The sequence below is a fragment of the Podarcis filfolensis genome (assembly GCF_964270895.1).
Source record: "Podarcis filfolensis genome assembly, chromosome: 9".
NCBI classification, from domain to species: domain Eukaryota; kingdom Metazoa; phylum Chordata; class Lepidosauria; order Squamata; family Lacertidae; genus Podarcis; species Podarcis filfolensis.
Window position 1 is genome coordinate 1,562,535 of NC_139610.1, and position 27,924 is coordinate 1,590,458.

General features: G+C 44.2%; 2 protein-coding genes across 15 annotated transcripts in view; both read right to left on the reverse strand.

Annotated features, from left to right (window-relative positions):
• RCN2 (reticulocalbin 2) overlaps positions 1–27,924 on the reverse strand; it is an 810,887-nt gene that overhangs the window by 589,796 nt on the left and 193,167 nt on the right. The window lies entirely within an intron of this gene.
• Positions 1–27,924, reverse strand: part of HMG20A (high mobility group 20A) — a 65,823-nt gene that overhangs the window by 26,045 nt on the left and 11,854 nt on the right. Inside the window, exon 1 of one of the 14 annotated variants that reach the window (XM_083630705.1) lies at positions 24,227–24,453. The exons of 12 other annotated variants lie outside the window; for them this stretch is intronic. In XM_083630705.1, the coding sequence (XP_083486831.1) occupies positions 24,227–24,271 (45 nt within the window). In that variant the 5' untranslated portion in view covers positions 24,272–24,453. Of the gene's footprint in view, positions 1–24,226; positions 24,454–27,924 lie in introns of those variants that run through there. One more of the 14 variants, XM_083630711.1, reaches the window with a different exon arrangement.

A 27,924-nucleotide genomic window follows, 5' to 3' on the forward strand; every position in this document is an offset into this window, starting at 1 on the left:
ATCTGCTAGCCTTGGGACCTCCAAATCCCATAGCTGTGCTGACAATAATCCTTTTTTCCATCACTGCCAGGTAGACTTCAGAGTTCCAAAACTGTAAGATGGCTCACAGAAACTCAAACATAGGAAGGATATATTTATGCTTTGGTAGGACATTTATGCATATTCTTCTGGTTGGAAAGTCTTGTTAATGGGTTAGTCCCAGCCAGATCCTTCCTTCCTTCCTGTATACTTTTGTCAGGATGAGAAAAATATTGAGCTGGATTCCAAAAGGAAGTAGCACCTTTGCCCTTCCAACCTCTGGTACAGCAGGAAGCTGCAGGTGCAAATAGAAACTTGAACATTTATAGAAACCACGGTGTTAATAAATGGGGATTTAAAATAAAAGGTTACTTGGTGATCCCCAACTTTTAAATCAATATTAGCATGTGCCACCCCAAATGGACAATATCATAATTCAAAGTATTTAAAGAATTCATAGGGAGTCTGCTGCAGAGCCAAGAGTCAAATGCTGATAAAATGCAGCATTTGACTCTTGGCTTTTCAATAGATATTGCTGTGACATGAAGCTAAAAAACCAAGCAACTTATGGAAAGGAGCATATGAGCCAAAGCTCTGGACTCAGTGTCATAACCACAATTTAGCAAATCAGCATCAGTGTATGTGTGCGCACTGTTCCCAAGACAGTTCACAACAAAGAAGCAGTAAATACAAATTAAAGCTCAGAACTTTAAAAGGGCTGGAAGAACAAAAATAGAGCTGATTGGCAGGGAAAGGATAAAAAGTAGGCCTCTCTGGGGTAAGTTCCATAAATGGAGCACCATCAAATCCCTCTCTTATGTCAGATGGCAGAGGCACCTAGAAGGGAGCTATAAATTTGCTGACATCACTGCAGGTTGATGTGGGAACTCAAGTCAGTAAAGCAGGAGACTCTTAATCCCAGGGTCATGGGTTCAAGCCCCATGTTTGGCAAAGAATTTCTGCACTGCAATGGGTTGGACTAGATTGCCCTTGGGGTTCCTTCCAACTCTACAATTCTATGATTCAGGTATTCCTTCAGATACTCAGTCAAAAGTGTAGGCAACAAGATTTGAATCAGGCCACAATTTCATGGTTTGGGAAACACCAGTCTTAGTCCCAGGTGCTGTTGTAGGCTCTCCAATTCATGTTCAGGGTCTGTCTAAGTCCAATTCCTTCCTTCCACCACCCACAATTCACTACCAGGAATTTTGTTTTCCTTTTGACAGAAATGGATGAAATTTAAAGGCTATTACCTCCATACTGGATTAAATTGGCCAAATTACAGGAAAATGGGTTCAGGGGGTTTGTCTGTTGTTGTTTTTAGGAAGCATCTCTATCTTCTTTACTTTGGGATAGAGTACAAGCAAGGTTGTCCATTTTGGGAATTCCATCTCCCCCCACCTGCTGGACCTGCGGCCACTTGTGGGACTTCCAGACCAGGACCTGCCTGCAGCTGAACAAGTAGGGCAGGGACCAGGACCCTGGGCAAGCAGGAAGCACTGGAAGCACGCCAGCTAGGTGTGCTGGGGCAGCTCTATAAAGCCTGCCTGCCCTGGAGGCAGGGTGCCCAGCAGTGCCACCACTGAAGCGGTGAAACAAGGCGTTGGCCAACCCCCTTGTGCTACAGTTATGGTTTTAACAGGAATGAGTTTTTAACTTGGATGGGTGTTTTATTTGGTGGGGGGTTGTTTTAAAGTGTTTTAAAATGTTATAAGTTAATTTGGATTTTGTATCTTTATTTGTGGGCCAGGGTATCGTTTACGGGCTTTTGTTGGGAAATGTTATTGGTTTGTACACATTAGTATTGTTAAATGTTTTAATTATTTTTATTATGTTTTACTACTTTTTACATTGTACTTTGTCCTAAAAGTATAGGGCAGTATTATTATTATTATTATTATTAGTAGTAGTAGTAGTAGTAGTAGTAGTAGTAGTATTTCCTGCCATTTCCAAAGTGCCACAAAATGTTGCTTGGATTCCTGGATGTGATCTCTACATTCCTAGTAACACTAGGAATTCCTAGTAACATTCCTAGTCCTTGGCTACTGACCTATTTTTGTTCATAAGAGTTTCAGTAACGTTTGATTACCTGGTTCTGATCCTTTTTGCAGATTGAGACAGATGGCAGCCACCAATCCTAGCCTTAGGCCTCAATTCAAGCCCTGACAAAGTCCCAAACCTTGCAATAAATGTCTACAATTCTGCATCTAGAAAGAAAATGCTTTGCAGAAAAAATATGTGCACCATACCTATTTTTAAAAACCTGAAGATGCCATATAAATTCATGAGCCTGGAAATATTAAAATTGGAAGATTTTTAAAGTAAGACTTCTATATTACCAATGGATTAAGCTGAGTGGAGATCAGTAAAGCCATATATCAGGATGACGAAAGGAAGGGAGAAATGCAAAAAGCTGCCACTAAATAAAAATTAAAAAATTAAAATAATAATAATAATAATCTGTAAATCATTAGTAGCGGCCACCCTCAAATTGCTCTGTGTAACTTAACATCTTCCCCCCCAAAAATTCTTTAAATACAATAAAGCCCCGCCAGACATATTCTATTGTGGCTACAATGGTATTCCCAGCTACGGCTGTAAAAAGAAGATGGCAAACCTACGCACACAAAATCACCAGAGAGGTTACAGTTCAACATGGGATGCGATTTTATAATGATACTTCACACTTTGCATCCTATTATCGTTGCTTAGCAGCCACTCAACACATTCTCCAGTTCTTTCCTTCCTTTTCCCTGGAACAAAATCTGGCCAACTATGGAGTGGCAGCAGCCCTGGTATGAAGATGGGAAATATACTTCCATGCAGAAGCACATACATATATACAGCACCTAGAAAGTACAGAACTGGAAATTTGCCTGCTCGTTTCCAAAATGTGGCAAGTCTAGTCAGAACCAATTAAACTCATGCTTGATTTACCAAAAAAGCAAAAAAGCTTGAAATGGGGCATAGCTCAGCACACCCTTTGAAAATAAGAAAAATATGTAGATACCATATTTTTCGCACTCTAGGACACACTTTTTTCCCCTCCAAAAATTAAGAGGAAATGTGTGTGCGTCCTATGGAGCGAATGCAGGCTCCTTGGCTTCAGCGAAAGCAACGCGAAGCCTACGAAGCGCAGAGGGAGCGCTCCCTCCACGCTCCGGAGGCTACGCGTTGCTTTCGCTGAAGCCTGGAGTGCGAGAGGGGTTGGTGCGCACCGACGCCTCTCGCTCTCCAGGCTTCAGGGATAGCCGCCTGAAGCCTTTGGAGCACAGCGTGAGGTCCCGCTGTGCTCCAAAGGCTTCGGGTTCCTTTTGCTGAAGCCGGGAGAGCAAGACTCTCCTGGCTTCAGCAGAGAGGGAGAGCTGCGCAGCGCCCCTTCAGCGAAGTGGGAGGAGAAATGGAAGGGGCTCCGTTTCTCCTGCCGCTTCGCTGAAGGGGCGCTGAGCAGAGCGGGAGAGATTTTTTTTTCTTGTTCTCCCCCTCTAAAACAAGGTGCGTCCTATGGTCGGGTGCGTCTTATAGAGCGAAAAATACGGTAATTTATTCTTTAAAGAGGCTGTGTGAGTGCTTGGCCCACAACCCGCAGGCATGAGAACAAATTAATGGGCACTTTGCAATTTTTTTGTATGAAATTTATGTATTAAATCAAGATTTTAAGTAAGCCCAGAAGTGTTTACCTGTTTGCTGCAGAAGAGGGATTTCCTAACACACATCTGTGACCACCATAGAAATGAAAGATGCTTGCCTCTTAGAAGGCTAGTAGGGGAAGGGCAGCTGAGGGATGGGCCAGCAATGAAACCAAGTAGACAGAGAAGGAATTGAGCAATTCTTCCTCCTTTGCCAGCTCACTCACTTCTCTACATGGAATACCTGGTCACTTAGGGCTATTGGATGAGTTTCAATACAAGGCTGTATTAAATCACTACTTTAAAATGCCCAACTATTTATTTTTAGATTTGGGCTATTTTGCATTGTCATAATGGCATGCTCCTTCTACCATTAAACTCAAAGACAACAAGCTTTCTGGCTCTGTGCCTGGTGGGAAATGGAAGTTGGTTCTGCTTAAAAGAGAAATAAAATTGGGGGAGAAATGTTTTCATTACTTCTCCTGGTATCCACAACAGTACTAAGGTTAAACATGCAAAAAGCATCTCTCCTAGGGAGCACATCTAGCTAGCAACCATTTATGGCCATTTATGGAAACAGTTCAGCAGCTGGAGATCGAAATGATAGTTGTGCCTCTACTTTCAGTAGCAAAAAGGTACCTAGGTACAGAGCTCAGATATACATATTTCATAAAAATCTGGAGGCACTGTTATCAACCGGTTTGGCTATATGCCAGACACGCCAGCCTAGCTGCCAGCTTCCATAGCTGCCAGCAACATAAGCCAACATGCCTGCCTTCCCAAAGCCAGTGTAACATCTTGTGCAAACAGAGCATCCCTTTATCTGCCCATGAGCACACGATTTAGCAAGTCTTCTTTCCAAGTCTCTCTGTACATGGAAGATTACAAGGCATCTTAACATTCTACGCAGGCAGCATTTTAAATACGCAATCTATGGACACTCCACCTACAGGGGAAGGGAGGCAGCACAATGGCCCCTTCGGTTCCCAACAAAGTGTGGTGCCATGTTAAACGGCACACAAGACAGCCATAGTACAGCCACCTCATACTTGCAGCAAAAATCAGCCATACGTACAGGATGGAGCAGGCTTCAAACGCACAGATCCTGATAATGCTGACAAGCCACACAGTTAGGACTGACTTTATGTACTGGGATTAACACAAAAACAGGGTCTGGCAGGAAAATCTTTTTTGCTTTGCAAAGATACACAAGGTAGCTCTACACAAGCAGCTCTACCTCACATCACTGGAGAGATTTCTGTTTGCAGGCAGAGATGTGATATCCTTGTAGGTTCCCATATTTAATTCTGCTCTTCCTTGGGGCTTTTGGCTTTAAATCTTTAGAAGGATTTCTGCAGCCACTTACCATCTGACATACATGCATCACCTTCAAAGATGTTACAGAAGCACTGTGCGATTTTAATTAAGGCCAGAAAAATATCTAAAGCAAGTGTTCTTCCTTTCTTCATTTTACTGATCAAAACCACTACAGCCCATTTTGATATTTGTTCAAAGAGCCTGAATTTGCCTGCCAGTGCAATATATGCCCAAATGATTTGGCTGGGCTCTGTGCCTTAAGTGTTTTTCACAATTCAAAACAAGGTCTCCAAAGCATTTCCGGTGGCCCATTTTCACAAACTGTCAGCACTACTCTCACCAAACAGAGAAGTTTTCCCCCATCCCGCTTCATAATCCTCACTCAGGAATAAAGCGGTAGGATTTGGTATTTGGTATTATTAATATATTGTCATCAATGGGCATCTACATTTTCAATTGTGATTTGATTATGTTTTCAGTTTAACTAACCCACCCACCCCCACCCACCCACCCCCCTCTTTCCTTCCCAGCCTGCAACAAATGAAACTGATCTGTGGAAAACACAACTTGAAAAAAGACAATGCACATGCTTTTGTAAACTAGGAAATCTTTAATAAAAATTATTTGGGGGGGGCATCCCACTTGCATACTCATCATACATCCATAATTCAAAATGTTTCTACTCCTTGTGACTTGAAAATGACCAAACACAGAAATCCATTAATTTTTTTCACATTGCTTAAAGGTGTCTACAGCTGCGTTTGAGCGTCATGCCAAACCCCAGTTCAGTGTAAATTGCATGAATTACAGTGAGCTGCGGCAAGCATCAGGTTCATGAGCTACTTTTTCCTCTCTTGTGTGGACAGGAGTTCACATGGTTTTACTTCTGCTTTTTGCTAAACCATGGTTTGCTGTTTCATGAAACTGATGACTGATGACTGATGATTTAAAACAAAGTCAACCTGAAACTATTATGCAAACCATAATTAATCGTAGCCTTTTTGTCAGTTTGGATGAAGCAACAAACCATAGTTAAACAAAAGTGGAAACTTCTGAAGTAACCTCCTGGCCATGTGGGAGGAGAAGGGAGAGGGGAGAGCAAAGTTTGCTGTGGCTTATTCACAGCACACAAAACTACTGTTAAGCATCATGTCCAGATGCAGCATATCAATATTTTTTAAAGAATATTTCCTTCTTTTTAAGTCCAACTATTTCAAGATTAAGACTATATTGCAGAATTCAACCAGCAACAGTATGATACCCAATACGCTCATGAGAATTATATAGGCAACTCCGCACTGGTGTGGGTTATATTCCGGACCCCTGTGGGGGTGGGGCGTATAAGTGAAATGTGCATAAGTGGGGAGCACCCTGGAAAGTCTTTGAGCTCTGGGGAGGGTCTCCTCGTGAGCCACAAGGACTTTCCAGCTCTCTTCCTCCACTTCCAGGTTACCAGCACTGCATGTGTGCACGGTTGTGCGCAAGTAGATCACATGCAAGTGGAGGAGCTGCCTGTATGCATCTTCTGGGCCACAATCATTACACCTTTCCATGATGAACAAGCTGCCTGATCTTGCTCTGTGGGCCCCCAAAAGTATAGCCAGGCACTGACTTTATATTTTCATTAGTATGCTATAAGAACAGCCCTTTAAAAGCCCTGCAGTCATGACTGCCTGACTCTGCTGCTAAGGAAAAGCAAGAGTATCACCAGATTTTATGCCAGCTACATATATACCAGAGAGAGCTGGTGCCCAGATTGATATTTAAGATGAGAGACATGTAACAAAAAGGAACAATCAGGAGGAGTTGAGACAATTGTTCTGGCTTCCTTCACCTTCCCTTCCCTTTCTAAGAATCTCTTCTTGCAGAAAATTATAAAAATGAATTTTACAATTGAAAAACATTTCAAAACAATTATTTAGGAGATAAACAAAATATGTCCTAAGTTATTTTTATGGTACACCAAGGAACTTAAATACAGTCATACCTCGGGATGCGAACGTGATCCGTGCGGGAGGCCCGTTCGCAACCCGCAGCGTTCGCAACCCACAGTGCTGCGTCTGTGCACACGTGTGACGTCATTTTGCACTTCTGCGCATGCGCTGAAACACAGAAGTAACCCATTCCGGTACTTCCGGGTTCGGCGCAGTCCACAATCCTAAAACGCGCAACCCGCAGCGTTCACAACCTGAGGTATGACTGTATCTCTCATTTGGATTCAGAAAGTTTCTACAGCAAACCCTTTCTATCATTAGAGAAACAGAGAGCTAATTAAAGATTGATCATGAGATAGGCAATCAATTTGCAGTTGGTTATTTGATTTTAGCTTGGAGTGACTTTTATTTATAATCCTCGTATTTCAAGCTAAGAAAACCCCTAAAGGTCTCTATTGTACTAACAGTAAATAGAGTTTACTATATTTTAAGTCTGAGATATACTGTGGCTCCTACTTTTTTTTTTTTTTAAAAAAAAAGACCTGTCGTTTATTTATAGCAGGCTTCTCCAACCTGGCACCCCCCATATGTTTTGGACTACTGCTTTCATCTTCCCTGACTATTGCCATGCTGGCAGAAAACGGATGAGAGTTGAAGTCAACCAACATCTGAAGGGAACTAAGTTGGGAAAGGGTGGGTTAAACCTTACTTTTCAGCCAGGATTGGCTTCCAGAGCATCTTACAACAATTCAACCTATCATAAAGATACCCTTAATAGCCTATCTTGTATGACATGGGAGTTTGACAGTTTCATGTTCTCTTTAGGAATAGGGGGCAGGAGCAGCTACATATGGACTCAGGGCAAAGATGCCAACACAGAGAAGCAGCTCTTCTCTGCAGAGGCTTTTCAACTCACTGCTGTGCTCCAGTCTCCGCCCAAATATGGCAATTAAGGTGACAGACCCCAACACCTTCCTGCTTCTGTTCAACTGGTCCAGCCTTCTGCAGAGGGGTGGGGTGGGAGGCCAGGGGGCTGAGCACGGATGTGGCTTTAAACCTGCATCCTCTTGCAGAAGGGGGCTACTGAGCAGTTCGTGTTCTTTCTATGGCTCACTACTGAAATAAAATTTGCATGCAAAAATGTATTACAATAACTTTAGTCTAGAAACACCAATGTCTTTTTGTGCATTGATACTTTGGAAAAAAAAGATGAGCCTTCCAGGTCAAGCTGGCCCAGACTGGCCCAGACTACCACGTGGCTGACCCAGGAAAAAAGAGCATCAGTCATGGCTGGAAAACAGAACAGTCTACACTTCCGATTGCAACCTGTGCCAACTTGAAGGGTTGTCACACACTTTTTTCCTCCTTATTAAAAAATAAAGTACCTTGCGAAGCACCAGAGCCTGGCTTTAGAATCCCGTTCCCAAGCAACTGAACATGCTGGTACATGCAACAGAATTTCTAGGCAGAGCATGTTCATTAAAAGGGTGGGAGGATGCAAGCTTTGCACTAGTGCCAAAACTGAATGTCACAGCAGCATTAGCCAAATTGTTTTTTGCCTAAGACTGCATGCGGGGGGCAGGTGTTAGAAAAAGAAGAGATACAGCAACAGACATGATTGCAGCCCATATGTTTAAAATCAGGCCAAATATATCTGCGGAATAATCTGTGTAATAAGCCACTCTTCTGCTTCCTCCCTCCACTACCTCCCCCAAAAGTGAGTATTCACAGTGAGTCACTTGGAAAATGGAACACTCAGTGCTACCAGACAGACTAAAAAGACATACATGGAAGTACAGACTATTTGGCTGAGCTCAAAAACCCTTTGGGTAGGCAGGAAGAATTTCTTTCCTATATGCGTGTTCTCTTCCTGAAACCTCAGCTCTTTTTTCCCCCTTTCTGGCATACCAAAGAGCTCTGAACTGGGAACAGGTACAAAAATATGCTTCCCTCTATAGAAAGGCATTATGCTTCTTTTTATGAATGGCTTGAAAGTGTAGGCTTTCTGAGAACTAAGAAGAGAAGGTGGTTCACAGCTTGAGAGAGGAGAGGGAAGGGAAGGGGGACACAATTTGAACAGAATTGTACGCTAAAGCAGCACGTTCACCATACACTGGTTCACAACCCCTTAGATAAATATACAAATTACAAGGAAAATGGGGGGAAAGAATCCAATCAAGCTAAATATAATTGAGCAGATGAAAATCACTATCTTGCACTAATTAATCCCACTTATGGTATTACTAAGTTTTCTTCACTAAAGTGGCCAATAGCCTCAGACAATATAAAATTGGAAATGACTCCCTTGTCAACAACCACACTGAAGGAAAGAACAGCAACAAAACATTAAAATTTAATCACAGCAAAGTTAATTCAACCCCTTCACACAGTGCACAACTCCATAGCTAATGGTGCAAATCTTGCCTAGCCATTTGAATTTTGTAGGCTAGTGCTACTGAATAAGGTAGTTTGCAGATATATATGAATATTTTTTAAAAAGAAAGTACATTAGCTTCTCTCTCTCATATCTTTGTTCAGAATCCATCTCAGTCTCACTCCCAGACCTGTTTTAGCTCATAGCACACTATTCATTATGACTACGGTAGATTCCAGAGAGAGTGCTGTTTTCCTACCTCCAATACACCTGAGATGTTTAACAAACAAACCCCAAACCCCCATGTACTTCATGGCAGAAACATTTTGACTTTTTGCATTACGTATGAATCGTGGCGTGCTTAGGAGGGGAGGGGCACCGCTGGGGGCACTTACCTTTGGGGGTGACCCAAGGTGGTCCACAAGCCTAGGCACCCAAGAGCTCAGCACACCACTCTCAAAAGCAGCGCAGAATGTGTCTGTACACACACACACACACACACACACACTGTATTTTTCGCTCCATAAGACGCACCTATTTTTTAGAAAAAAAATATTGTGAACGAAACAGTGGATGTATGATTCCTGTGGTTCATGCTGTGGCCACAGACATGTGATTTGACGGTGAGTTTGGGGTAGCCCAATGCAAAAATCTTGAGAATCCATATGGATCCGTGCTTTGTAACCATGTTTTTGCGCCACTGCGCCCCAGGAAACAGTAGATGCATGGTTTTTTTGGTGCAGGCTGTAGCCATGGACATGCTATGTGATGTAATGGTGAATTTTGGATGACTCAATGCAAAAATCCTGAGGATCCATGGGCTTTTACCTCCCCCCTCCCAGGCAGCCTCCTTTATCGCGTCCCTCCCCGAGCTGGAGCAGTTTTTTCCTCCTCCTTTTCTTCTAATTTCTCCCCTCATTGCTTTCCTATTCCTGTCTCCTCTCCTTGCAAGCTCGCTGTCTTTACCCCCCACCCCAGGCAGCCTCCTTTACCAGCAGCCTCATCTCTGTCCCCGATTGCTTGCTGATCAGCGGCTTTGTTTCAACACCCACTTGCCTCTTTCAAAAAGAAGACGAAGACGAAGACGAAGACGAAGACGACGAAGAAGAAGAAGAAGAAGAAGAAGAAGAAGAAGAAGAAGAAGAAGAAGAAGAAGAAAGCATGATCTGCTTTTCGCCCCTGGGCAATTCGGCTCCAGGGACCATGCATTCGCTCCATAAGACGCACAGACATTTCCCCTTACTTTTTAGGAAGAAAAAAGTGCGTCTCATGGAGTGAAAAATATGGGGGGGGGTGTCTGTGTGTGTGTGTACACACACACACACACACACATCATCATCATCATCATATTGATCTGCCTGCCCTTCACTCCAAGGTTCCAGAGCAAGTCATATCAATTTAAAGCAAATTACAATCACAAGAATAGTGTGGGTCCTAAAAATATGCCTAAAAATAAAAATAAGTGTCAAAGGCCATGATTACAGTTCAAGACACATTCCAGCCCGCAAGAGCTGAGGAAGCCCAAAGGCTGGTTTGAAAGGCCTGAAGGACTGCATTTGGCTCCCAGGCCTTAATATCCTCACCCCTGCTAAAAATGCAGATAATTTGTCACTAACTGAAAAATCCTGACCTATGAACTTCAATAGATCATGAGAACTGAACAATATAATGACTTGCATTTCTGTTTACTTAGCACAATTTACAAGCCTCTAGTAATTTTTTCTGCCCCAGTAACTATGACAGCTAAATTTTGACACAATGACAGTAGGGTCTCTCAAAATGCTAAGCTTCTGGGTCACATAAAAAATGCCCTAAGGTTGCAAGTCAGCTTTCTCTGAACAACTGAGGCACATTTTTCTTCTAACTTAGCTGTACTTTTTTTTACTTCCTGAAAACTTTTACTGTGAAAGAGAATAATAATTACTTCATCTCAGAAATGTGCATCCTCTGAATGCAAATGGAATGCCCCTTGATTGATATTAGGCACTCATGCAGTTGAACAACAGGAAAACTCCACTGAGGAAGAAGAAGAAGAAGAAGAAGAAGAAGAAGAAGAAGAAGAAGAAGAGGAGGAGGAGGAGGAGGAGTTTGGATTTGATATCCCGCTTTATCACTACCCGAAGGAGTCTCAAAGCGGCTAACATTCTCCTTTCCCTTCCTCCCCCACAACAAACAGTGGGGCTGAGAGACTTCAGAGGAGTGTGACTAGCCCAGGTCAGCTTTCTGCATGTGGAGGAGCGGAGACGCGAACCCGGTTCCCCAGATTACGAGTCTACCGATCTTAACCACTACACTACACTGGCTCTCACACCACACTGGCTCTCAGTAATTTTGGAGTAATTTTGAGTAATTTTGGGGCAAAAGCACAATAGGAAGGATTGAATCATCCAGTCACAACCAGTGCACAAAGGTAGCACAATTACCAGTCCGGCAGGAAAGGGCGACTAGAAGGCAGCGAGACCAGGAAGATAAATCCTGCAGAGAAGCAAAAGGCAGCCTCCTCTGTGAATGTGCACTTTGGCCTTAGGAGCCTTTGCTGAATTTAATATTTATTGGCTTTCAAATATTTATCAGCTTAGTATCAGACTGGGGTTGCCACATGGGTGCAGTGGTGCCCTTGAGGACTTCTCCTGACACCCATGAAGCTTCTTAAAAAACCCCACCCCCGCCCTCTTCACTATGAAAGGTGGTTACATTCTGCCCTCCACCCCCTAAAAAATTATGCAGACCTGAAGGAGGAAGTTGAAGAGAAATGCTTTTTCCTACTTTTTCCTTCAGCTGTATCTGCTTTTCAATGCTCAGCCTGGCACCTGAACAGCTCAGCAGAAAACAGAACAACAAAGCCAGCAATGGGGACATACAGGAGGGTCTCCAAAGCAGATTACAGTTGATAGAGAAGTTCATGATGGAGCAGGCAGTCCTTTGGGGACCCCAGACTCTATCTGAACCTGCACAAGCACTTAACAAATATTACCAACTCAGAATGAAACAACAGAAAAATAAATGTTCAACCTACAAGGGCTACAAATAATACGCTTGTTCTAGAATAAGTGTGTTGCTGAAACATTATTAGAAATATTTGGGTTTGTGCAAAAAGACAATAAAACCTTGCTTCCAAGCAATTGTAACTTCTGAAGAACATCATAAACTTAAAAAATTGTCCAGTAGCACCTTAGAGACCAACTAAGTACTACTAGACAATTTTATTTATTTATTTTGACTGCGTCAGACCAACACGGCTACCTACCTGAATCTAGAATCATAAACTTAGGGTGTGATGTTTAAAAACTTTTTGGTGTACCTCCAAACAAAGTCCAACAAAGTCCTCATTAGAAAAGCAGCAAGAAGCATGTACAGTGGTACCTCAAGTTAAGTACTTAATTTGCTCCGGAGGTCCGTACTTAACCTGAAACTGTTCTTAACCTGAAGCACCACTTTAGGTAATGAGGCCTCCTGCTGCTGCCGCGCCGCTGGAGCACAATTTCTGTTCTCATCCTGAAGCAAAGTTCTTAACCTGAAGCACTATTTCTGGGTTAGCGGAGTCTGTAACCTGAAGCGTATGTAACCTGAAGTGTATGTAACCCAAGGTACCACTGTAGTAACAATAGCTGTCATGGCAAGTTAGAGTTGCCCAAAAACTCTCTGGCAATTTCAGAGGAGTTGAATGACAGCATGCTTCAGATCTGCTTAATCTCCAGGGAAAGGAATGTAAAGCTCAGAGATATCCAGAGTTTATATCAAGCCCCGACAATACTATTAATATTCAGACTCCATAAACTGTTGCCAAACATCTGTAGAATTCTATTTCAGCCAACCACCACATATTGCTACTCCCATCTTTATTACCCTACCCAACACTCTCTCTTTTTGTTAATGGCAGGAAAACTGTTCACCCAGTTCCTAGACACATCCACTGCAATCACACATTAAGGGGAGTGAGGAATGTGCGAGCCCAAGGCTATATAATAGTTAATGACACATATGAACACAGTAATTATCCAGGAATCCACTGCTTCACCCTATTCTCAATAAATTGTATTTGGAGCCTTTATTTTTATTCTCCTCAATCATCTACCCCAGTTAACCCAGTCTGGAAGCCATCAGAGGCCCTCTGTGAAAGTTTTTGTAAGACAATTTGAAAACAAAAATCATGTAGACTTGAGTGACACCATTTATAAGTCTGCTATACTATCCTGTCCAACTCTGTGGGGTCAGTTTCAGTACTGAGGCTTGAGATTGGACAAGACTCTCCCAACCTGTGCCCATCCTGGCATATTCATGCCAGTCACAGAGTGCTGATCAAGTGGATCCAGAGTGTGGTGAATGTGCCATTACTTCATGCACTGTTCCTTGTTTCCTTGATGGAGGAAGTGGTGTGAGCACAAAAAAAAACACCACCCTAGACAAAGATTTATACTAACTACTACCTTGTCACTGAGATACCTTTGTGGGGGACAAGGTGCTCAAGAGGATGGTAGTGGTTCAGCTGCAGGTGTTCCTTGGTGAAAATGATAATCTGGACCCATTCCAGTTTGGGCTCAGGCCCAGTTTTGGAAGAGAACTGATTTTTGGTCTCCCTGATGGGGAGGACTTGTTTGGATGAGGAAAAGGGGGAGTACAAATCTTCTGGATTTTTCCCCAGTGATTTTTGAAGTACAGCCTCTAGGAGGGAGGGGTTGGGAGCACCTTTTATGATGGTTTTGCTTCTACCTGTTCCAAAGAGTAGTATTGGATGATTGTGCCTCAGCCCCTGACAGCTGAACTGTGCAGTGCCACGGAACATGATTTTGTCCCCAATGTTATTTAATATAGTTATGAGTTTGTGGGGTGTGAGACACCCTAAATTCTTGGGTCCAACAAAAGTTAAATTAATCAAGGTTTGGGGAATTAAACCAGGGATCAGCAAACTTTTTTTGAAGGGGGCCCCAGCCCCTCCCCTCCCCCTGACTACCTATGTTGCTGCTGGCGGTGCCGGCAGTGGAGGGACGAAAGTGGACAAAAAAGGGGGGAAAGCCAAACCCCAAAGGTCTCCAAAATATATCATCTGGGATAGCTGAAAAGCATCAGATCTGCCGCAGTTTAAAAAGTTGGGGGAGATGCCCGGGATATTTGAAGAGGGGGATGAGATTGAGGGTTGCACTGAACTCCCCTTAGCCTCGGTGCCTTCCCTGGTCAGCCAAATCCAGAGCTCTCGGGGACCTTATATCACTTTAGGCAGGGCTGAAAGCAAGAGCAGGGAAAGGGGAGGAAGTTTTCCTGGTGGCTCATTTTACAGCCTCTTCCTGAGCAGGAATTTAAACACACACAATGCCTGCCCCCGCTCCCCCCGAGCTCTCCAAAAACAACAGCAGGCCGCCACCCTCTCTCCTGGACAACGAACGCTGACGAGGAAATGTGCCACCAGGCAAAAAGGTCCATTTCAAACTCCGGTTTGCCGCTGCCTCCCAAGTACTAAGAACCCACCAGCTCATCCCCTGAAAGACACCTCCAAAGATAGCAGGAGAAGGCAGGCAAGCAGCGAGAGAGCAAAAGCACAAGCTGAGCAATGCAAGTAATGCGCGCAGAGCTCCGGCAAAGCGCCTAGTCAAACTCTCCAAGAAAACGAGGCTGCAAAACGCCTGCCCTTGCAAGTGGCAGAGGCTGGCGGCGGCAGGACGAGCGGGCCGAAAGGGCTGGCTGGCTTCGGAGAAGCGCTGCCCAAAATGGTGCTCAGCCCAGCCCCCTTCCTCCACTACACAGGGTGGGGAAAAGCCAGGAGGAGGCACCACGGTGTGTGGGGGGGGGGGGGAATGACGCCGGAAAAAATGGCAGCGCCAGGGGGGGAAATAACAGAACAAAATTAACAAACAGAATCGGCCGATCCACGGACTGTCCGCGGGCCAGATCCAGCCTGCGGCCTGTAGTTTACCGACCCCTGAATTAAACTGTGCCAAACAGCTTATGTTAAAAATAAGAGCCACGCCAGCCTGGTGATAGCTCACTGACCGTGGGCCATTATGGGAACAAAGCCTTGGAGGTGAGCCATCAAAGCAGAATATTAAGAGGCAGAGAATGTGCCAGGCAACAAATGGATGAAGCCCTGCCCTGAGCAGTGAGGAAATTACAGCAGTTCGAAAGCACGTATAAGTGCAAGTAGATAAATAGGTACTGCTCCGGCGCGAAGGTAAACGGCGTTTCCATGCGCTGCTCTGGTTTCGCCAGAAGCATAGAATCATAGAATCATAGAATCATAGAGTTGGAAGAGACCACAAGGGCCATCGAGTCCAACCCCCTGCCAAGCAGGAAACACCATCAGAGCACTCCTGACATATGGTTGTCAAGCCTCTGCTTAAAGACCTCCAAAGAAGGAGACTCCACCACACTCCTTGGCAGCAAATTCCACTGTCGAACAGCTCTTACTGTCAGGAAGTTCTTCCTAATGTTTAGGTGGAATCTTCTTTCTTGTAGTTTGGATCCATTGCTCCGTGTCCGCTTCTCTGGAGCAGCAGAAAACAACCTTTCTCCCTCCTCTATGTGACATCCTTTTATATATTTGAACATGGCTATCATATCACCCCTTAACCTCCTCTTCTCCAGGCTAAACATGCCCAGCTCCCTTAGCCGTTCCTCATAAGGCATTGTTTCCAGGCCTTTGACCATTTTGGTTGCCCTCCTCTGGACACGTTCCAGTTTGTCAGTGTCCTTCTTGAACTGTGGTGCCCAGAACTGGACACAGTACTCCAGGTGAGGTCTGACCAGAGCAGAATACAGTGGCACTATTACTTCCCTTGATCTAGATGCTATACTCCTATTGATGCAGCCCAGAATTGCATTGGCTTTTTTAGCTGCCACGTCACACTGTTGGCTCATGTCAAGTTTGTGGTCAACCAAGACTCCTAGATCCTTTTCACATATACTGCTCTCAAGCCAGGTGTCACCCATCTTGTATTTGTGCCTCTCATTTTTTTTGCCCAAGTGCAATACTTTACATTTCTCTCTGTTAAAATTCATCTTGTTTGTTTTGGCCCAGTTCTCTAATCTGTCAAGGTCGTTTTGAAGTGTGATCCTGTCCTCTGGGGTGTTAGCCACCCCTCCCAGTTTGGTGTCATCTGCAAATTTGATCAGGATGCCCTTGAGTCCATCATCCAAGTCGTTGATAAAGATGTTGAATAAGACCGGGCCCAAGACAGAACCCTGTGGCACCCCACTAGTCACTCTTCTCCAGGATGAAGAGGAACCATTGATGAGCACCCTTTGGGTTCGGTCAGTCAGCCAGTTACAAATCCACTGAGTGGTAGCATAGTCAAGACCGCATTTTACCAGCTTCTTTACAAGAATATCATGGGGCACCTTGTCAAATGCCTTGCTGAAATCAAGGTAGGCTACATCCACTGCGTTCCCTTCATCTACCAGGCTTGTAATTCTGTCAAAAAACGAGATCAGGTTCGTCTGACATGACTTATTTTTCAGAAATCCATGCTGACTATTGGTGATCACAGCATTCCTTTCTAGGTGCTCACAGACTGTTTGCTTAATGATCTGCTCCAGAATCTTCCCTGGTATTGATGTCAGACTGACTGGGCGGTAATTATTTGGGTCCTCTCTTTTCCCCTTTTTGAAAATAGGGACAGCATTTGCCCTCCTCCAGTCTGCCGGGACTTCGCCTGTTCTCCAGGAATTCTCAAAGATGACTGCCAGTGGCTCTGAAATCACATCTGCCAGTTCTTTTAATACTCTTGGATGCAGTTCATCTGGCCCTGGAGACTTGAATACATCTAGACTAGCCAAGTATTCTTGTACTATCTCCTTAGTTATTCTGGGCTGTGTTTCCTCTGCTGAATCATTTGCTCCAAATTCTTCAGGTCGGGCATTGTTTTCTTTATCGGAGAAGACTGAGGCAAAGAAGGCATTGAGGAGTTCAGCCCTTTCTGTGTCCCCTGTTTGCATTTCACCATCTTCTCCTCTGAGTGACCCCACTGTTTCTTTGTTCTTCCTTTTGCTACGAACATACCCATAAAAGCCTTTTTTGTTGCTTTTAACCTCTCTAGCAAGCCTGAGTTCATTCTGTGCTTTAGCTTTTCTGACTTTGTGTCTACACGTGCTGGCTATTTGTTTGAATTCCTCTTTGGTGGTTTCCCCCCTTTTCCATTTTTTGTACACATCCTTTTTTAATCTTAACTCAGTTAAAAGTTCTTTAGATAGCCACCCTGGCTTCTTTAGGCACCTTCCATGTTTCCGTCTCATTGGTATTGCCTGAAGTTGTGCTTTTACTATCTCCCTCTTAACAAACTCCCAGCCATCATGAACTCCCTTTCCTTTTAGTATTACTGTCCATGGGATCTCACCCAGCACTTCCCTAAGTTTTATGAAGTCAGCTTTCTTAAAGTCGAGAAATTGAGTCCTAGTATGCTTGGCTGCTCCTTTCCGCTGTATAGTAAACTTCAGAAGAGCATGATCAATCACGCCTAATGATCCTTCCACTTCTACCCCACTAACCAGGTCATCAACATTGGTTAGGACCAGATCTAAAATGGCTGTTCCTCTTGTTGCTTCTCCCACTTTCTGGACAATGAAGTTGTCTGCAAGGCCAGTGAGGAATCTGTTTGACCTTATGCTCTGGCTGAGTTTGACATCCAACAAATATCCGGGTAATTGAAGTCCCCCATTACTACTATCTCCCTTCCTTTTGCATGCTTGGCCATCTGTTCCAGGAAGGCATCATCTATGTCCTCCGTTTGGCTTGGGGATCTATAGTAAACTCCCACAATGAGGTCACTGTTATTCTTCTCTCCCTTAATTTTGACCCAAATGCTCTCACTTGGGCTTTGAGGTTCTAAATCTTGGATCTCTTCACAGGTATACACATCCCTGACATATAACGCCACTCCTCCTCCATTCTTGTCTGGTCTGTTTCTCTGAAATAGATTGTATCCCTCCATTATTACATTCCAATCGTGGGACTTATCCCACCAGGTTTCAGTGATGCCTATTATGTCATATTTAGTTTGCTGTACCAAGAGCTCAAGCTCATCTTGTTTATTTCCCATGCTTTGCGCATGAGTGTACAGACATTGAAGTCCATTAATCATTCCCCCGTGTCTCTTATTTAAGGATTTTTTCCTCCCACCACTAGATCTGCGTGCTGTTTGCTCCATTCGGTCTATGACATTTGGATGATCATCTTCATCAACTGATAGACTCCTACCTTCAGGAGCACTGTCTCCCTCCCCCACATTAGTCAGTTTAAAGCCCTCCTGATGAGGTTTCTGAGATTTTTGGCAAAAACATTCCTCCCAACCGTTGTGAGGTGCAGCCCATCACTTGCCAGAAGTCCATCTTCAAGAAACTGCATTCCGTGATCTAAGAATCCAAACCGTTCCTGTTTACACCATTTGCGAAGCCAGTTGTTCACTTCCACTATTTTTCCCTCTCTCCCTGGGCCACGTCGTTCAACTGGGAGGACAGATGAGATGACAATTTGTGCATTTAATTGCTTCAATTTCCTGCCCAGAGCCTCGTAATCTCTTTCGATCTTCTGGAGGCTATTGCTTGCAGTGTCATTGGTTCCCACATGAACCAAGAGGAAGGGGTATTTGTCAGTGGGTTTTATGATTCCTTGCAGTCGTTCAGTTACATCTTGGATGTTAGCCCCGGGGAGACAGCACACTTCCCGAGACATCTTGTCAGGCCCACAGATCACTGCTTCTGTTCCCCTCAGTAGAGAATCCCCTATCACCACTACACGCCTCCTCTTAGGTCTGGTCGGGGTTCTTCCGTGAGCTGTCCGTTCCAAGGTCGCCTGCACATTCCCTGAGGGCTGACTTTGCTGCTCGACTTCATATACCTGATCGACTGCAATGAGGGAGAGATCCTCAAATGGAGTCTGCTCTTCGTCTTCCATGCTAGGGGAGAGGACCTCAAAGCGATTGTGTATTTCTAAACAATCAGAGCGAACCCTGGGCCTCCTACTTCTTTGAGTCACGTTTCTCCATATATCTGGCTCCTGTGTTGGTGAACTAGCCTCCTTCTCAGGGGAGTCCCCTGTCTTCTCCTTGGTGGAGACGGTGTGCTCTGTTGCTTCCAAGAAGAGCTCCAGCTCTCTAATTCTTTGGAGCGTAGCTACACGTTCCTCCAGTTGCTGGACTTTGTCTTTTAAGAGGGCAATCAACATGCAATTGCTGCAGGTAAAGCTGCCTGCAACCTTTGGCAAGATGGCAAACATTGTGCAGGAACCACAGGCGACTGCAGCTGTTCCCTCACCCTCCATCTTGAGAACGTGTCGTTGGGGCTGACTACAGCGGTCCTCCATCATAAAAAGCGTGAAGACAGAACAAATAAATCCCCCCCAAAAAAACCCTAGGTCTCCCCCAACAAACGTTTAAGACTAGCTCCCCTAAATCTAAAAGATGGATCAAACTGCCCTGCCGCTGCCCTGCAAGCTCAGTCATGCTGCGGCAGGGCAGTTTAGAAGCGGCTTAGTCATGCTGGCCACATGACCCGGAAGCTGTACGCCGGCTCCCTCAGCCAATAAAGCGAGATGAGCGCCGCAACCCCAGAGTCGGCCACGACTGGACTTATCCGTCAGGGGTCCCTTTACCTTTAATTACCTCACTGAGCTGTCCAAGGATGTAGATCTGCACAAGGCTGGACTGGGCTACAAGACTATTGCCAAGCAGCTTGGTGAGAAGGTGACAACAGTTGGTGCAATAATTCGCAAATGGAAGAAACACAAAATAACTGTCTACCTCCCTTAGTCTGGGGCTCCATGCAAGATCTCATCTCGTGGAGTTGAAATGATCATGAGAATGGTGATGAAGCAGCCCAGAACACAGGGGGAACATGTCAATGATCTCAGGGCAGCTGGGACCATAGTTACCATGAAAACAGTTGGTAACACACTACGCCGTGAAGGACTAAGATCTTGCAGAGCCCGCAAAGTCCCCTTGCTCAAGACAGCACACATACAGGCCCGTCTACAGTTTGCCAATGCACATCCGAATGACCCAGAGGAGAACTGGGTGAAAGTGTTGTGGTCAGATGAGACCAAAATCGAGCTCTTTGGCATCAACTCAACTTGCTGTGTTTAGAGGAGGAGGAACGCTGCCTACGACCCAAAGAACACCATCCCCACCATCAAACACGGAGGGGGACATATTATGCTTTGGGGGTGTTTTTCTGCTAAGGGGACAGGACGCATTTAAGGGATGATGGACAGGACCATGTATTGTCAAATCTTGGGTGAGCACCTCCTTCCCTCAGCCAGGGCATTGAAAATGGGTCAAGGATGGGCATTCCAGCATGACAATGATCCAAAACACACGGCCAAGGCACCCTTAAAGGAGTGGCTCAAGAAGAAGCACATTAAGGTCCTGGAGTGGCCTAGCCAGTCTTCAGACCTTAATCCCATCGAAAATCTGTGGAGGGAGCTGAAGGTTTGAGTAGCTACACATCAGCCTCGAAATCTTACTGACTTGGAGAGGATCTGCAAAGAGGAGTGGGACAAAATACCTCCTGAGATGTGTGCAAACCTGGTGGCCACCTACAAGAAACATCTGACCTCTGTAACTGCCAACAAGGGTTTTGCCACCAAGTACTAAGTCATCTTTTGCAAAGGGATCACTTATTTCACTCATTATAATGCACATCAATCTCTGACTTTTGTCTTCTGGGTTTCTGGGGGGTTTTCCCGGGCAAATTTAGCAGGGGATCAAATACTTTTCCCCCTCACTGTAGTGAGACCAGTTAGTTTTTAGAATTGCAGCTGGCAGTGCAGCGCTAGCAAAAACAGTGACAGACTATAAGAGGAGACAGAGAAGATGGCTGATTTCTGTTTTGAATCCAAGGCTGCTGTGCCCATGGAAGAAGCAAGAGACCTGCTTGGAGTGTAATGTTAGGAACCCCTCCAAAGTACGCTCATACACAACCTGAGTAATTGTGTAAATAAACCATATATCCTAAAGATACTGCAGTCTCCACTGTGCCACATTTCCAAAGGAAACACGAACCCTGGAACCTTGCACAAGCTGTGGAGATTGGGGTGGCGACTGATTTCTATATGAAGCTAATGGGAGTAGTCCTTAGAAGATTTGGGGCAAGATGTCACAAGTATGCCGATGATACCTAGCTCTATTTCTCTTTAACATATTGATCTGGAGAGGCTGGGCATGTCCTAAACTGGTGACAGAACAAGAGCTAATAAATGACAACAGACTACTGACAAGATGGAGATCCTATGGGTAGCCAGCTCTGGGATTCTGGTTTGTACACCAGCTCTAGATGGGCTTTCCACTGAAGGCAAGCTATATATGTGGTTATTTGGAAGGGGTTTTTTTTGTTACAGACAACCCACATTTAAACACTTGAAGTGACCACTTTAAATGCTACTCCCAAATGACTTGTTTTCCACAACATTATAAACCAAATTATTCATTAGAATGAATAGCTTTCTCTGTATCTGTAGAATTATTGCATCTTCTCTACCTCCACCCCTGGCTGCCAGAAGTAAGAGAATGTTGTGTCTTTATTTGTTTATTAGAAATAAAGGTTTCCCATGAATTGTCTCTCAGGCTACAACCCTCACACTGTCCCATGCCCTCAGTATCAGGATCCATGTATCATTTTGTCTGAATGAGAGCCGTGAGAAAGGGCATTCCTCCAAACCCATGACCTTTCCTCAGCTCATATGGAGTCAACATTTTTGCTGGGAGCATAAGCACCACTGACAACGTGGAATTTGGGTGAAACAGGAAAGTCAGAGTTATTGTTTCAAGTCCATGACTCACCAAAATGCCACTCAATAATAGCTAAGGCTGCTCTGCCACCCACCTCCCCTTGATCACCAATGTTCCACTTGGAGGCAAAGAAGTGCTTTCTCCCCAGCTGCGTGGTCATTCATCAACACATCTGACTCACCGGAAACTAAGGAAATATTTCAGCACATAAATCTGTTCAGATTTCAGAGAAATTTTAATGCTGCTTTCATGGAGCAGCTAAAAGTCGAAAATCAACCAACAGAACTCGTCTCAGAATTGATATTAAAGGGGAAGAGGAGAGAGAGGGGAAAAAATGGTATTGCTTGTAAAGGTGATGGCAGAAGCCTAGTCTGCAGCATGTTAGCCTTAAATAGTTATTCGCAGACCAATAAGATTATACCAGCCTCCCCCAACTGAGAACTCTTCAGATATTTTAGACTACAACTCCCATCAGCCTCAGCCAGAACAGCCAAGCTGACTTTGGCTGCTGGGACTTGTAATTCAAAATATCTGGAGAGATCCAGGTTAGGGAAGGCTTGGTCAGACCAACACATTGCTGGCATTTTTTCCTTTCATGTTTGTAAAACACTGCATTTTTAAAAATCCACTGTCCTAGTGAAGCAACAATATTTTACTACTTTTCTGTATGATCAACCCATTGAAGAATCACAGTGCATGGACCCAGAATTGTTGGGGGGGGGGTAGAATAGAAACAATAGGAAAAGTTGGGACATTTGCTAACCTTTGCACCTGGCACTGAAGTTAGCAACCACTCTAAAATAAGGCTGAAAGTTTATCCCGAAATGTAATGTTTCATCTTAAAAAAAAAATAAATCAGAATTTTACAATGAATTTAAAAGAGAAAACATCTCTCAACTTTCTGTAACAAAGGAACACATCTCACAAACAACAAATGTGGTGATCATCTGGCTTCAGACTGTAGTTGTGTCTCACAAGACTGGACACTCCTCTCTCTATACATCATATTAAATACCTTTGCAGAAGCTTACAAAAAGCTTGGCCTATCGCTCAACATCCCAAAACCAAAATACTGAGGAACTGGCGGAAATGACTGGCAGAATCCGAGACCTGGGAGAAGAGGCGGTGGAGGAAGACTGGAAGAAATTTAAAGTTTATCTTCAGAAATATTGTAAAATTAATGAATGTTAAAATTATGTTTGGATTGGCAATAAGTGGTAATTAGCAACAAAAGTTAATAAGAATATGTAAAAAATGAACTGATAAACGGATGAAAATATTGAGATATAATATGCTAAGATATAGAGTTAAGATAAATGAAAAAGGGTAAGGATTTGCTGAATTGATTATGTAAATGGGAATACAAAAGGGGGAGGTGTGAGGAGGTCAAGGAAACAAGCAAATGAACTTAAAGATATCAAAAAATGGATTTGCTTTTTAATTTTTTCCTATCTACTTGTTTTCTGTATTTTGTATTTTTTTTTCTTGTTTATTTTTCTATGAATTTTTGTATTTCTTGTATTCCTTTCCTATTTTTTACTTTTCTCTGTTGGTTTTTTCATTTTGTAAATTTTTGTTTTTTGTAAAATCCCAATAAATATCTTTTTTTTAAAAAAAAAAAACCAAAATACTGCACCAACAAGTACAAAATAACCCCTCTGCAGCGCCACAAATCCAACCCAATGGTGTAACGTTGGAAAATGTTGATCACATCTCCTACCTGGGCAGTTATCTTTCCACAAGGGTCAATACTGATGCTAAAATGCAGTACTGCCTGAGCTCTGCGGGTGTGGCTTTCTCCCGATTGAAGTGCAGAGTGTTTGAGGACCAGGATATTCGCAAGGAAACCAAAATGCTTATTTACAAAGCTATTGTACTACCATCCTTACTGTACGCTTGTGAAACATGAACCACTTATAAACACCATCTCCAATTCCTTGAAAGATTCCATCAACAATGTCTCCAAAAAAATTTACACCTCACTTGAGAAGACAGGCGAACTAATACCAGTATACTGGAAGAAGCAAAGATCACCAGTGTTGAAGCAATGATTCTTCAACATCAACTTCGTTGGACTGGTCACGTTGTGTGGATGCCTGATGATCGTCTTCCAAAGCAACTACTCTATTCCAAACTTAAAAATGGAAAGCATAATGCTGGTGGTCAACAAAAGAGGTTTAAAGACTGTCTCAAGGCAAATCTTAAAAAATGTAGTATAAACACCAACAATTGGGAAACACTTGCCTGCAAGCACTCCAATTGGAGAACAGCCTTTACCAAAGGTGCCATGGTCTGTGAAGACACTCGAACTCAAGACACAAGGGAGAAACGTGCTAAGAGGAAGGCACACTTGGCAAATCCACACCGTGATCAACTCCCGCCTCCAGTCACTTACGGACTCTTTGTTAAAACCATGTTTATGGAAGACAATCTTACTCAGGTGGAGGATCTAGCTGAAGATGAAATACGGTAAATGCTGTGCACAAAAGAAAAATTATTTAAAACACAGAAATGGAAAAGCAGTCTAGAAGAGTTGTGACTGCAGTTTCATTCTACCAAATGTAAAAACTAAGCCTCTTTTACTCAATTAGAGGGGGCAGTTCACCCAAACCTGTATCTTTATAAATTTGTGAGCAACTTTGTGTAGAGAATTTATCTGGTTCTTTTTGCAATTTGTGGTATATGGAGGGTGGTATATGTCACCTTCAAAAAACCTACAGCCACTCTATGTAAACAAAACGAGTTACATTATACACTGTGATCTTCACATTGCTACAGTTACTTGGGGATCTAAAAGAGGTGGGCCTCTAGAAAGTGTCTACTCAATCAATAACACTGAACTTTAAAAGATAATGTGCTACAGTATAGAATATGTACTAAATGATTTTCTTGGCATTTGAAGTTTCCATCATCCACCCACTCTGTCTATTAGAAGGCTTCAAATCCATTCTTTATTTGCATATCAATACCCACAATGCTCTTCCAGCTCACAGCAGTGCACCTAAGCTCAGGGAACAAGTTGAAAGGTTTTCCCACAATCGTGTTATTTTCTGTATGCTTTGAAACCTTTCTAATAAACATATTCTTATAATAGCTCCCTTGATAATTGCTTTGCTGGAACAGGCTCTCAGAACAGAATTTCAGAAACTCTACAAGTGGCTACGAGAATTACATAAACTTTGAGAATTCTCCCCACCCACTCGCCAAAAAAAGAAATGAAAATTAACATTCCTTAAAAACTCTTAAATGGCAGATGAAATAAATATAAGTTCAATTATCTGTTTTGTAATAAACAGTACAGAATACAGTGGTACCTCGGGTTAAGTACTTAATTTGTTCCGGAGGTCCGTTCTTAACCTGAAACTGTTCTTAACCTGAAGCACCACTTTAGCTAATGGCGCCTCCTGATGCTGCCGCGCCGCCGGAGCACGATTTCTGTTCTCATCCTGAAGCAAAGTTCTTAACCTGAGGTAATATTTCTAGGATTAGCGGAGTCTGTAACCTGAAGCATCTGTAACCCGAGGTTCCACTGCACAAGTATAGAGTACAGTAACAACACCTTCCTTCTTGCAAGCAAATGTTGCTTTACTTGAAAATTATATGGCTCTCAATGTCAGGGTAATGGGTTTGAGCCCCATGTTGAGCAAAAGAGTCCTAAACTGCAGGGGGTTGGACTAGATGACCCGTGTGGTGCCTTCCAACTCTAAAATTCTACGATTCTATCACTGACACTCCACTAAATGAAAACACAGCATTAAAACTTGCACCACGATATCTCTTCTTTTTTAAGAATAATTTTTTATTAACCAACCAATCACATCAAATCAAACCAAATTACATAAATTTCAAATTACACAGCCGAATTTTAAATTTTTGTTGGGGGTACCCATATTTCAAGTTCCGAAGGGATCCAATCAACTTCTTGCTTCTTACTGCTGTTTTAATGTCCACAAATCGAACCTTATGATGTTCACAATACTATCCAGTCCTTTCTTATTACCGTATTTTTCGTCCCATAGGACGCACCTAGTTTTTTTGGGGGGAAATAAAGGACTGGATAGTATTGTGAACATCATAATAAATAACCCTAACCCTTTATTTCCCCCCAAAAAGCAGGTCAGAGAAACCGAACCAGGTCAAGGAACAGCGGGATGGCGGCGCTGCGCCTCCCTGCTGTCCCCCGAGCTTGTGGGGCTGGCCGATGTCTGCCCAGCGCGAGGGGCGCTCTGATTCAGGGCGCTCCGCCCGCCGGGCGGCTGGCTGCTATCCGCAGCGTGGGGAGACCTGCGGGGAACTCCTGCAGGGCTCCCCACGCTGCGGATGTATGCCCGGCGCGAGGGGCGCTTTGCTTCAGGGCGCCCCGCCCGCCGGGCGGCAGGCTGCTATCCGCAGCGTGGGGAGCCCTGCGGGGAACTCCTGCAGGCCTCCCCACGCTGCGGATGTGTTCCCGAAGCGCCGGGCGCTCTGCTTTCAGGGCGCCCGACGCTCTGGGAAGCAGGCTGCTATCCGCAGCCTAAACATCCCTGCGGGACCTCCCACAGGGCTGCCTAGGCTGCGGATGTCTTCCTGAAGCCTGGAGAGTGAGAGGGGTCGGTGCGCACCGACCCCTCTCGCTCTCCAAGCTTCAGCGAAAGCCTGCATTCGCCCCATAGGACGCACCCAGATTTCCCCTTCATTTTTGGAGGGGGAAAAGTGCGTCCTATAGGGTGAAAAATACGGTATTCTTCCACATCTCTTGTTGTTATTTTCATATATTTTTCCTTTCTCTTTGTGACCTCTGATAGTCTCCGCAAGCTGGTTAGAACAGTTTGTAATCCTGCGTGGATATTATTATTTTTTATCCAGTAGCCATATCCAGACGTTTTCCATATAACATCACTTTCATACATCAAAACAGTCTTAGCGTCATTCATCTTCACCAATCTGCCTCCTTTCTCAAAACCTCTGAGGAGATTCACTAGGAATGCAGTCTAAAAACAAGTCCATTCTTCCTCCCGGCTATAAATCCTTTGGCAAGATGGCGACTCCGAATTAATTGCTGCGCTATTCCAAAAGCTATTATTGGTTCTCGGTCTCCATAAAGCATACTTTTGGTTAAAGTTTATCTCCACACAGACCTTAATCATCCTGCTTGGGTCAGTTCAACCGACGGTTCTAATGAGGAGGGGTTCTTGTAAATCACATAGAAGGAAAGTAAAAAAGGCCCCCCCCATTCAGCCCTGTTGTCAACATACCCCGCCTTTGGTGTATCTTCATCGTAAAATATTCCTGTTTCTCCAGCCCGTCGTCTTCTTTCGCAGAGGTCACTTAAATTAGCAGACTTCACTCCCCTTCTTCACTTAAAATATGTGCATTTGCTTCTTTTGTAATTAATTATTCCAAATTGCTGCAACTAGTGCGCGATCAGAGACAGCGTCCAGGAGAGCCGAGGTCCACACGGGGGCATTCTGCCTAGGGCCCTCACCCCCTTCTTTCGAATTAGGGGGTGATTTATGGGCACAGCAGGCAAGGGCAGTGTTCCCCATTTCCTTGGGGCAACAAGGGAGGCTGCCTACTCCCATAACGGCCTCTTAATTACCCCGTGTGTGTCGGAGAGATGGTATTGTCGGCCATCTTCCAATGCACCCCCTAGTGGCCCCCCCTGCACCGCGATATCTCAGTTGGTAGAACATGAGATGCTGAACTTCAGGGTCATGGGTTAGAGCCCCAAATTGGGCAAAAAAATTCCTGCATTACAGGGAGATGGACTAGATGGCCCTCGTGGTCCTATCCAACTCTACAATTCTATAAATTGTATACCTGAAGAAGCATCTCCACTCCCATCGTTCAGTCCGGACACTGAGGTCCAGCTCTGAGGGCCTTCTGGTGGTTCCCTCACTCCGAGAAGTGAGATTGCAGGGAACCAGGCAGGGGGCGTTCTCAGTAGTGGCGTCCGCCCTGTG